The sequence below is a fragment of the Dermacentor variabilis genome, chromosome 7 (genome assembly GCF_050947875.1).
Source record: "Dermacentor variabilis isolate Ectoservices chromosome 7, ASM5094787v1, whole genome shotgun sequence".
Taxonomy (NCBI): domain Eukaryota; kingdom Metazoa; phylum Arthropoda; class Arachnida; order Ixodida; family Ixodidae; genus Dermacentor; species Dermacentor variabilis.
In genome coordinates this window covers 176,026,743-176,038,525 of record NC_134574.1, presented here as the reverse complement: position 1 = coordinate 176,038,525, position 11,783 = coordinate 176,026,743, and the positions used below count along the sequence as shown (strand labels likewise).

Genomic DNA, 11,783 nt, shown 5'->3' with positions numbered 1-11,783 from the left:
CTTTCAGAGAAGGGGAAGGGATGAAGGAAAGGATCGTTGTTTTAGTTACAGGGCTGGCCGCTAAGCGGCGCCGCTGCCAAGCACAGTGGCGCTTCGAGCGCTTCTCTTCTAAGGTCCCTCTATAATTTTGAAGGTAGCGACATCTGCCGCGCGCGCCACCTAGGAAGTTCCTGTCGCAGACGGCGCCCACGCTAAACCGCGGCGCCGCGGCATTCGTGACGTGAAAAATATCTGCATACGCGCGGAAATAAAACCTACTGGTGCCTGACTGTGGCGAAAAACGAAAGAAGGACCCGAACTGCTAAATTTAGTCCTTTAATTTCAAATGAGCGCTCCAAGAAAATAGCTCAAGAGAGCGTAATGAGGGCTTGATCGCCTCGATTCCGCATGTTTACATTTCGTTCGTTTGCGCTCAATCACCGCGCGAGCCTTGGTGATTGCTTGTGCTTAATCCCGTATGATTTATGAAATCCTTTGCATGTAAGTGTGCTGCGTACACATAGCGGTTGCATTGAACGAAGAAGTCGTGTAAAAATGAAGGTTGACAGTCGCTTGGACCGAAAAACTTTCGGCATAACTTCGCTCAAACGTGCGATTCTCTAAGCGTGCGACCCTCACGGCAACTAAACAACATCCTGTGTGTGTGTGGAAACGAGTGCGCCAACAGTCTTCTTGCCGCTGAGTGTGTCTGTCGTGTAGCGATTACACGACGACTGCTGTGTCTTGTGGTTAAATGCTACGAGCCAGTGCAACTGTCGTGACATGATGAAGAGACGGTATGGATCGTGTCAGCGTGTCTCCTCGATCGTGTTCGGGCTGACAGCTCGATCTGATCTCGCGGCACACCAATATCAAGCGTAGTGTGTGCGCGTGTGTGAATGCGGTTGACTGTTCTCGTGAACCGTGCGACGTCGCCGCGTAAACTCGAATCATGACGCGCATTGTTGTGTTTATCCCTTTTCGCCTCCGTGCACCGCTAAAGCCCCGTAAGAATTAGAGGGCCCTTATACGAAACGCACGCGGATTGGCCCAGCTATTACTGTACTGTGTTTTGCTGGCAATCCGTGTATCGCTTGTGGCGTTTTTCTTATGTTCCTTTGCAGTTGTGTGTTTTTCATCACTAAAATGGCATTGCCGATTACTGAAACATCTTCGAGTGTAAGGGAAACTTGGAAGGAACGAGCTCGCAGCTGTATGTAATGTACTTTGACATACTGTATTACGCTTTATTATTTGACGGCCAGTAGCTGTGGCTATGCAGTATTCGTTTTCAAAAGCAGATTAATGCAGGCACTTAGCAATATATTTATTCACATATGCAATGCACAAAATACGATTAGGATATTGGAAATTACTTTTTGGACATGTTGTAAAGCGCAGTTAACAACGCGCGCACAAACACAGGAAAGTGTAAAAGTAGAATTCACTGCTGAATGTTATTTTTTATCGCACGTAACGCAATGCGGATATTTGTCAGCGGGTTAATGCGTTTCTGCCCCACTATTTACTTGCATGCTAGGTCATACTGCACTTGCTAAGTCAACGGGCTCGTAATGCACTAAAATCAGCAATCTCCAGAAACTTCGGCCGTCAACATTCATGCGCGCGAATGAAATAATACTGCAGCTCTGAACACACAGGTGTATACTTTCTCTCGCACCTTCGTATCGCTCTACGTTACTTTCCTCGCATAGTCGTGCAATTACCAACGGTTCAGTCTTTCCGTCCATTTCTATACAACCACAATTACCTTCTGGTTAGGTTTTGTTTACTGCGCGGGGTGCAAAATAACTTCTTGTCGTCCTCCGTCTGATCTCGGCACGCATCCGCACAGCAACAAGGCATTTCGGTCCTTCGCATCCTAGGTCATACCGATCTATTCAGCGGGCTCACAGCGAACTAAAATAATCTCCACAAACTTCGGCCCTCAACATTCATGCACGCGAGTGAAATACTATGCACCGCTCGACACACGCACGTGTATACTTTCTATCGCACCTTTGTATCGTTGTATGTTACTTGCCTCGCATAGTCGTGCTGTTACCGACGGTTCAAAGTCCGTCTGTCCAATTCTGTGTAACCATACTTTGCTTCTGGTTAGGTTCTGGATGCAGCGTGGGATGCAAAATAACTTCTTGCCATCCTTCGCCCGGTTTCGGCACCCAACCACACAGCAACAAGGCATTTCGGCCCTCCCGGAACTAAATTATCGCAGCGATGTGCATAGCACAACAGGCGAAACGCGCGCACTTCGCCCGGCGCGCAGGAACTTACATGGCGGCAAAGGGCGGAGCAAGGTCACATGTCACCGATCAGCCTATCGCAGGCGTTGTCGGCTGGATCAAAGCCTGTGGGTACTTTTAAATGATTGAGGGATTTTATTCTCTTCTTGATGCCTGTTTCGCAGCTGATCGTTACTTTTGCTGCGTCCATTTTGCGGCAGCGCTGGTATACTTTGGCGCCAAACCGTTTTTCCGACACGTGGATTTTGCGGAGGCAAGAGGATGTAGAGTGAAGAAAGCGAAGGTTATAAGGTGTAGAGATTTGCTTATTGCTGACTACTGAGTGAAGCGAGGTGTTGCGACACGAATCGTTTCAAGATCTAAGAAGAAAGTACAGATTTGCCGATTGGAAACGGCACTTTAGGACTTCAGGCCTTTTAGACGGTCTGACTGGGAAGAATACTTCCTCCATTTGTTGTCGGGCGGCCATAGCAGGTATGATCATCAGTTTTCCTCGGCATCATCATCATCATCAGCCTGGCTACGCCCACTGCATGCAGGGCATAGGCCTCTCCCACACTTCTCTAACTACCCCGTGGCCATGCCCGTGGCATAGGCCTGTCCCATCCTTCTCCTTCTGCCCAGGGATCACCAGCCGTTTGTACGCAGGCGCGAGTAAGAGCGGGTGCGAGAGGAAAAATCTGGGGGCTTTTGCTCCTTGAGCGCCTCAGAGAAATTTTGTCGTTATATTTCTCCGACCTCCAAGGAATGTGATTTATCATGTTGATGGTAAGGCAGGTCACGAAAGCAAAGAAATAGCAAATGCGTTTAACAAACACTTTAAGTCCGTCTATACAAAGGATGATGATGCAATGCCACCTTTCGAAATGTCTGTGCCGCCTGTACCCGGTGTTCAAATAAGCGAACCAGGTATACTAAACATGCTTTTACAACTGAACACTAAAAAATCTTCTGGCCCGGACAATATTCCAAACACATTTTTAAAACGATATGCAGAATGGACATCAAAGTACTTGCACGTTCTGTTCACAAGGTCATTGTGCGAGGAACAAGTACCGAGTGACTGGAGGACAGCCAGAGTGAAGCCACTACATAAAACAGGAAAAAAAGCACTGCATTCAAAACTACCGTCCAATTTCTTTAACATCTACGGTATGTAAGCTTTTGGAACACATAATCCATAATAATATCTCAGAATTCTTGGACAACAATAATCTATTAACAAAGCATCAACACGGATTCAGAAAAGGCTGCTCTACAATTACCCAATTAGTTTTAACAGTGCACGACTTTGCGAAAGCAATTAACAATGGGAAACAAATAGATGCTATTTTCATGGACTTTTCAAAGGCTGTCGACAGGGTCTCTCACAAAAAAAAAAAACTACTTTACAAATTGAGCAAGATACTGAAAAGCTCCAGACTAATGAATTTGCTCACAGCATACCTTAATGGCAGAGAACAATTTCTTTTCAATAATCATTCTTCTCAACGACTTCCTTTAGACTATGGTGTTCCCCAGGGCTCGGTCCTTGGATCTCTCTTGTTCCTTTTATTCATTAATGATATGCTGCATGGTATTCATGGTATGGTTAAGCTTTATGCTGATGACTGTGTATTGTACTCAGAGATAGACAATATTACTGACCAGCAGTTGCTGAACGATGCTTTTCGACAAATTGTCGACTGGTGCGATGCCTGGCAAATGTCAATTAATTTCGAGAAAACAGTTTTTATGTCCATTTCACATAAGAAGCATAAACTAACGTTTCCGTACGGTATTAATAACATAATTATTTCCGAAGTAACACATTATAAGTATCTCGGACTCTGGATCACAAATGACCTCACTTGGGCTGAGCACCTTGAATATGTAGTAGGTAATACTAACCGCAAGCTTTATTTTTTAAGGAGGGCTTTGGTACTCTCTACTCCCACTGTACGCCTACTCGCATATAAAGCTGTAATTGAGCCGGTGCTAGCTATGCATGTGTAATTTAGGACCCTTTTACTAAAACTGGTACTAACAAGATAGAAATGGTGCAAATAAAAGCACATCGTTTCATTTATGACAGCTTCGGACGCACTTCAGTGACAGACCTCTTAACAAAAGCAAACCTGCCACCATTAATGCAAAGAAATCGTGTATCACGACTAAAATTCCTTTTTCAACTTATTAACGGTCATTAGAAATCTCACGGGAATAATTACTTTTTCATATGGTTATGCTACTAGGCAGCGACATAGCCGAACAATAACCCCATTTAGTACACGTAATGATTGCTTTAAGTATTCCTTCTTTCCCCGAACAGTGGTTGAATGGAATCATCTAACCAATGACCTTTTAAAATCATCACTTTCGGTGTTTGTTTCAAGTATTGAGCAAAAATTTGTTATCTTGCTGTGCCACTGCTATGTTCAAGCTCTCTTGACCTGATTTGTATTGTTTTCGTTGCCTATGGTATAGTGTTCTTTACATATGTGTTGTTTCCCACCCGGCTAGAATCCCCAAAAGGGATAGCAGTATTGATAAATAAAATAAATAGATATATCACCCTGCCTAGGTATTACGGAGGGGGTTTCTTAGCGCGTGTTAGGCGTTCATCCCTAAACGTTCCGGCATTGCGGAGTGGGGTAGAGTAGTTTACGCTCCCACGCTGGCTGCCGGCGCGGTAAGATGGTGAAGCAGCAGGCACTGACGCCCGATTTGTCGACCGCTATGTCCGACAGACTGTGCAGCACCTGCAGCACTCGTGCCAAGTCAGTCGTGGCGGATCATGGCTATCTCGCGCGTTACGGCGATGTACCTTGTAAATAACAGATGTTTCTATGGGAGCAGTAGCGACCGTAGTAGAGCCCAGGCCGCATATATTGAAAATCTAGAAGGCAGAGCGCCTTAGCAATCGCGGTTGAACGCAAGTGGCTGAAAGGCTGCCGGTGACGATGACTGCCTCGGCACCGGCGCCGCAGGCGCGAGAATGTCCGTCCGACGTACCTTCAGAGGCAAAGTTCTGACTGGTGTTGCAGAAGTCGCGGGGCGCGGTACTGCTGAACTTAGCATCACAAGTTAGCGGCAGGACGTAATTATATTTATTCAATCGTATTTTTTTACTAATTGTAACAACGTGTCATTATTTCGCATTATTGGCGGCGCCTCCAGGACACCAAAGTGGAAACGGGGACACCAAAGCTAGAACCCGAACTGGTCTGTGGGTTGGGGCTCGCAAAGGCCTGCGCGTGCCAGGGGAGTATAAGATCGGCTGTCCGCTATCGCGGACAGCCAATGTTGTATGCGAACACCCCCAGGCACGCTTCGGCCTCTGCGGCCCCAACCCACGGGCCGCCCAGCTTCCAGCTTCGATCCCCCCGCTACCGCTTGGGTGCCCCGGAGATCCTGCGCCGCCTGCTTTAATATAACCTCAGGTGCTCTCCTGAGGCCTCCGTTTGCCGGTTACATGTGCCCTCCTGGAGCAGTGCTCGTAAAAAATCCGATCTATCGTCGCGACGAAAAAAGCGACCCGCGACTTCTAAAACACCAGTCAGAACATTGTCCCTTCAGACACAGCGATCACCAAGCGGCGTCCGCGCCCACTGCCTCACCGCGCGGGCAGCCAGCGGCGGAGCGTATAGGCTGTTTCACATGGCGCGATTTTCAGTCAGCGACACAGCGAATTCCGTCGCTCAGCGACCGCCGCGACGTCGTGGGCTCACCGCGACGAGACTCCAACAAGTTGGTCGCGCCGTCGCTCAGTCGCAGCGATGGGCGCGATGTGGGAGGGGCAACGTGTGACGTAAGAGCAAGCGCCGTCGAAATAGGCGCTTTCCTGTTTTACCGCGAGTTGGAAGCTCAGCTTAGCTATGTCGCGCGCCAGCTTCAACGATGTGTTAATTGATGAAGTGGCCATGCGTCCGCTTTTGTGGAACGCCGCGCTTAACGACTACAAGAAGATCTCGAACAGGTCTGCGTTGTGGGATGAAGTGCTGGAGGCAATGAGGACCATCGACCCGAACGGTATGTGTTCGGCCTCTTTATTTGTTCCTATGTAAATAAATCGACTCTTATCCAATACACGAAAACGTAGAAATCGGTTTTCTCAGCAACCATTGCACCGAATTTGATTAGGTCTGTTGCATTTAAAGGAAGAGTTCAAATGTAGTGACTGTGGTAAGTGGAGTGTTTAATTAGGATGTCAGTTTTCTTGCATTTTTATAGCAAAATTTTGGAAAACTAAACTATAATATTACAACTGGGCATTGAAAAACGTTATCATAATTCTATAAGCTGCACTTAATAATACATCTAAAGGGGAAAACATTTACATATGATGCACCTCTCTGAAGTATACCACTAATTTGTAGGATTTTGTAAAATGCCTGAAGAAATTTTAACAAGTTCACGCAGGCTGTATATTATATAAAATTTGTCCACTATTTATATGCCCAGCGCCGACTAGCTCTTCTAGATGATCTTCGCTCGCCGATGATTATGATTTCCATACTTTGGCACATACCCACGGCAAGGAATCGTGCAAGAAGCAACGAAGAACACAAACCAACATAACATTTCCCTCTGCTCAGCATACCAAGTTTAGACAATTACACTATTTCAACTATGTATGAAGAAACGCAGAATGCAAGGTGCCGATGCGTCGAGGTTTCTTTTAAAATTTCCCAGCTAATTTTCGGACCACTCACTGAAGGACACGACCCCGTTCCAGGAACATTGAAATGCGATCACGAATCAGCTGATGGCATCGTATTTAGAGATTGCGCTGCTTATTAGGCGACACACTTATAAAGAGATAAAATTTCTACATGTAACTTCTGCTTTTACGTTTTGTTATATTGCTTCAATTTTTTCAGTGACCATGGATGAAATACAGAGCAGATGGAAAAACCTAAAGGACACATTTCGGCGAAAACTGAAAGATGTTAAAGATGAGCAAAGGAGTGGCTCAGCTGCTACAAAGAAAACAAAATCCAACAACTGGCCATACATGGAAAGGCTGCGCTTCATGTCGGATTTGTTTGAACCACGCCGGTAAGAGCAACTGCATGTAAGAAGGTACGAGTGCACATTATTAAGCTGCACGTATATTACACAGGAGCCACAGCAACATTTCCCCAGATGAACAGAATTGTGCGTATGACAGCACCGCAGCAGAGGAAACACTTGTTATCCTTGAAGATCATTGTGAGAACGAGGAGATTTTTGAAGAAATGTTTCCGTCGCCTGGCTGCTCTCCTAAAGCAACCTCGTGCACAAGCAAAGAATCATCCGTGGCCTTGCCTGAAGGGACGGAGAGACGGGCACGAAAGAGACAGAAAACAATGAAAGAAATCGAGGAGATAGATTTGAGAATTGAAGCCATAAGGGGTGCCCTCGCAGCAAGCCAGGCAATGGACGACGTTACCCATTTTGTGTTGTCCCTTGTTCCGTCAATGAAAGAAACTCCTAAGCACATGCAGCAGCACCTGCGGTTAGAACTTCAAAATATTGTTGCATCCTACAGCGCGTTGAAAGTATCCAAATCTTCTTGTTAAAAATGACGATTAGTACAGTTACACTCATCTGAAATGCATAAAAGGCAAGAGTGCAATAAAAGATTTAGTACAACAGATAAGTACAACATAGAAACTGTGAAATTGTTCAGTAACTGTTAAGTCTCTTTTTAATTCTTTCTCACTGTGTACCGCATTGTTCTGACGCTTCTTTTTCTAGATTGGCACCCTAGCTGTTTCATGTATATTGCTCATTTTTTTTTTGTAATTGTTGTGGCTCTGTATTGGAATGCATACATGTTTCTTTGTGTGCTTGTCATTTGTCTGTAGTTTAATATACATTCGTACATACTCGTACTCTTTTTCTTCACTTGTTTTTCTTCCTTTTTGTTTACTTCCGCTCAAGTTGTTCTCTTATATTTGTTATGCTTTTTGACCTGTATGTTAATGTCATGATATTGCTTTAATTTGCTGCCATATAGTAATTCCTCTTACCCCCTAACCTTGACCAGAGGTCCCAATACAGCCTTTGACTATGGGATTTCCTTTTGTATTTCACATCGGTCAAAACTTGTAACCACACTGAATCAATAAAAAAATAAAAAATACACTTTGTCAGTTTGCAGTTCAGTGACATTACAACAAAGCAAAGCAATTGAACCTTATAAAAAACAAAGAAATGGTTTCCGTTTTGCCTGTTAGCTGAGCATATCACAAAGGAAAGCTGGGGGGGGGGGGAGTGCTGCAGTAAGTAGCAAATCCAGTGGTCAGGCCGTAACATGTAAAGATATACAATGTAATAAAAATTATTGAACGAAAAAGTTCAACACGGAAGTTGAATAAAACATACAACTGGTGTGCATTGTTCAACATTTAATTCGACGGCAAAGTGGGACATAATATGAGACACTATTCCTTCAAACAGGAGGAGTGCACCAAGTACCAAATTCACCTTTCGTGCTCGCATTTCAATAGCCAACCACATAAATGCCTGTTCTTATTTACATTACTTCTGAGAAGTGTCACTGTGTCATACATCAAACAAGAATCGGCTAGCATACAGCACACCCAGCAAAGTCCTGGTGGGTACTTCTTTTGTATCTCATGGCCGCAGACCAGCAGATGCCCGTTGCCAAGGCACAGAACCCTCCTTACTCACAATGTATGAGCAGAAAAGGTCTCTTGTTTCCGCTGCTGTTCTTGCATAATTGTGCCCAGTTGGAGGTCGGAGACTGAATATGGCTGAGGTGCCAATGTCCTGGGTGGTGCGCCACTGACCACTGGTCGTCAAACACTGACACGCAAACACAGACTGAAATGTCACGCGGCAAAAAAAAAATAATAAGGAAACACTGGGAGAACCAAAAAAAGCAGTCCTAAACAATGATCACCACGCGAAGCCCGCAAAAGCGAAAATGAGGTGAAATAATGGTGAAACAAAAGATTTACAATAAAGACTGCCTGCGAAGTTTGACGTGTATGCTAGCAGTGCAACACAGCTTCACTGTTCGACCATCTTCACGGACTAGAAGGCTATTGGCACCACTTCTTGCGCGAGCGCGCGCGCGCAGACACACGCGCACGCACGCGCTGATTCGGCTGCAGGCCGGACATTTGCACGCACAGCGCCACGATTTCCGCGGTTTCGTCGCTGAAATCCTCGAGATCGACTAAGATAAGGTAATCAGAAGCAAAGATCCTTTCAGCTTCGACGAAACACCACTATTCTACGCCACAAACGATAAACTTGAGTGCAGCACCAAGGGAAACAACCGCCGTGAAACTGGATGTCGCAGCCATCTTTGCTCATTTGGACACAGTTGTCAGCACAAGTAATGGATTCTGAGGTTCCTAATTGCAGAGAATTTTTCCACAACATATCTTGCTTTTCGTTGAATATGCTTATTCCCGGTGTGCATTGCACATTCAGGTGAAACATTTCGTTTGTGGATTTATACGTCATGTCCTTGAGGGGTTCGAGCAATGCAACTGCTGGTGCGCGTATTTGGATGTGTGTAGGTTTGTTATGCGTGTTGCGGACATACTCGTTTGTGCAAGCATGCGCATGAAGCACAGGGCCCGGAGAAAAAAGGTAGTTAGAAGCTTCACAAAGCAGTTTTACTCGACAACTCAGACGAGCTTCTTTTTATTACAACAATGTGTGACGATTATCTTTTATTTTGGAGATGGGTGATCGGAGGACGATATACAGATCACTTCTTGCGAACTATCGAGACGCGGCGATTCACTTGAAAGGGTACTCAGCTCTGTTTGGCAATCTGCAGTTGCGAGAGAACGTTTAGTAGGTTAGAATGGCAGTTTAGTTCACAACTTCATTCACCTGCAGAGGTCTATCACCATGGCATGCAGCACTGCGTTAACAACAATATTCTATATTCGGGGCAAAATTTTCTGTAGTTTGCCCTGAATTGAATCCATATTTTCCCTGGAAAATCCATCTTCTGTGTTCATTAAAGGAAGAGCAGGCGTCAAGGTAACGGTATGAGTGCGTCCTTTGCACGTGGTAAAGTACTCTCATAAGTAAAAGGTAGTAAGTACCAAATACTAAGATGCCAGACCTAGTGCGCCGGACAAACTTGAAATTTTCTTGAAGCATTTATTATAAAGCAGCGCCATCATTAAATACGTCACCATGCTAACTCGGTTCTAACGGCTAATTTGTTTTTCTGAAAACTTCAAAACATGGCAGGCGCGCTCGAATAGAGTGTGCAACCAGAGCTGCAATAGGTGGTGTCTAATTCCCATCCATTAATCTCGAAGGTCATGTTTTGCCCTACAGCGAGCGCCGGATGTTTGTTATCATTGTACGTCACTTGTATGGCTGGTGTCGAAATCACAGCTCCAGTGACTTGAGAATTGTAAATTTTCTTTTTTGTGAGTGAGATCAAATCTCTTACGATAAGAACCTAATACGCAAATAATAAAGTTCATCGCATTTTTTAATTTCTTTGAAAATGAAAATTCGGGTGGGTGTAACGATTAAGGCCATCGAATCTTTAAGTTCTGGCTCAGGAAAATCGGGTGCACGTTACGAGAGAAAGCACGTTGGAATCCAGCAAGGACGGTGTTCTCGATGCACCGACGAGGGGCGGCTCGCACAGAGAATTTCACCCGTTGGTAAACCTAGCTGACGTTCAAGTGTTTGCGCAAAATGAGAGTAACTTACCACACAATAAGTTGTCAAAACACATAGGCAAGTCATAACGCGAAATTGACTCGCTTTGTCTCTCAAGAGCTCAAGGTTCAGCGAATCAATGTCAATTGCGCGAAGCTTTTTAACCACGGATAAACTCAATTCCGCGTAAAACGCTTCATGTAAAAGCGTTTTCAAGGGTTACTACATCGTGACAGTACGTACCCGTAAATGTTGTACGTGAACAAGCGCATGTTCCTGTTGAGTCCTGTGAGTATTTTGACGTCAGCCTCCGAGAGCTCGAAGTCGAACACCTGCATCATCAGCGACACACGCGGTGTAGCAGTCAGGATCAAGTTCGAGTGTACCTTTTTAATCCTGTCCTAGCGCCATTTCTCACTAGGATGAAAATTTTTTCAAGGTTCTTTTTAAGTAAAGGTCTCAGCCGATTTCAGAAGAATTTGGCGCATCTGAGCATCTCGTAACCACTTTAGAAAGCAACAGTCAGGTGCCTTGTAGATGTTGTAAGACCATGAAAATGATATTAGGTAAGTGATACCTCCTCATGCCGAGAATACGTAGCAATAGTCGGCAACCGAGGATATGATAAACGATTAGCGCAAGCAGCTGTAAACGGGGCGGGATGTGAAACTCTGTATCGCTGTCGCCGGCTGCCGTGCCGCCGTCAATTATTGATATCTCGTCATACAGAGAATACGTATCAATAATCGGCTACTCAGGCTATGATAAAATATTAGTGCAATCAGCTGTGAATGGGACGGGATGTGAATGTCTGTGTCACTGTCGCCCGCTGCCGTGCCCCCGTCAAGTATTGATACCGCGTCATGCCGAGAACACCTATGAATAGTCGACTACTGAGGATAT

At 45.2% G+C, this 11,783-nt stretch overlaps 1 protein-coding gene across 1 annotated transcript; it reads left to right on the top strand.

Annotated features, from left to right (window-relative positions):
• Positions 1-6,100: 6,100 nt before the first annotated feature.
• On the top strand, positions 6,101-7,977 carry LOC142588938 (uncharacterized). Its single transcript, XM_075700750.1, has 4 exons — positions 6,101-6,254; positions 7,106-7,283; positions 7,348-7,464; positions 7,965-7,977. The coding sequence occupies exons 1-4, from the start codon at positions 6,101-6,103 to the stop codon at positions 7,975-7,977; spliced, it is 462 nt and encodes a 153-aa protein (XP_075556865.1).
• Positions 7,978-11,783: the final 3,806 nt, after the last annotated feature.

What these genes read in the sequence shown, in the direction of transcription:
- LOC142588938 (XM_075700750.1), top strand. Translation starts at nt 6,101, where the DNA reads ATGTCGCGCGCCAGCTTCAACGATGTGTTAATTGATGAAGTGGCCATG. An exon ending in GAGGACCATCGACCCGAACG is followed by an intron (nt 6,255 to 7,105) that starts GTATGTGTTCGG and finishes CAATTTTTTCAG; the next exon opens with TGACCATGGATGAAATACAG. An exon ending in GATTTGTTTGAACCACGCCG is followed by an intron (nt 7,284 to 7,347) that starts GTAAGAGCAACT and finishes TATATTACACAG; the next exon opens with GAGCCACAGCAACATTTCCC.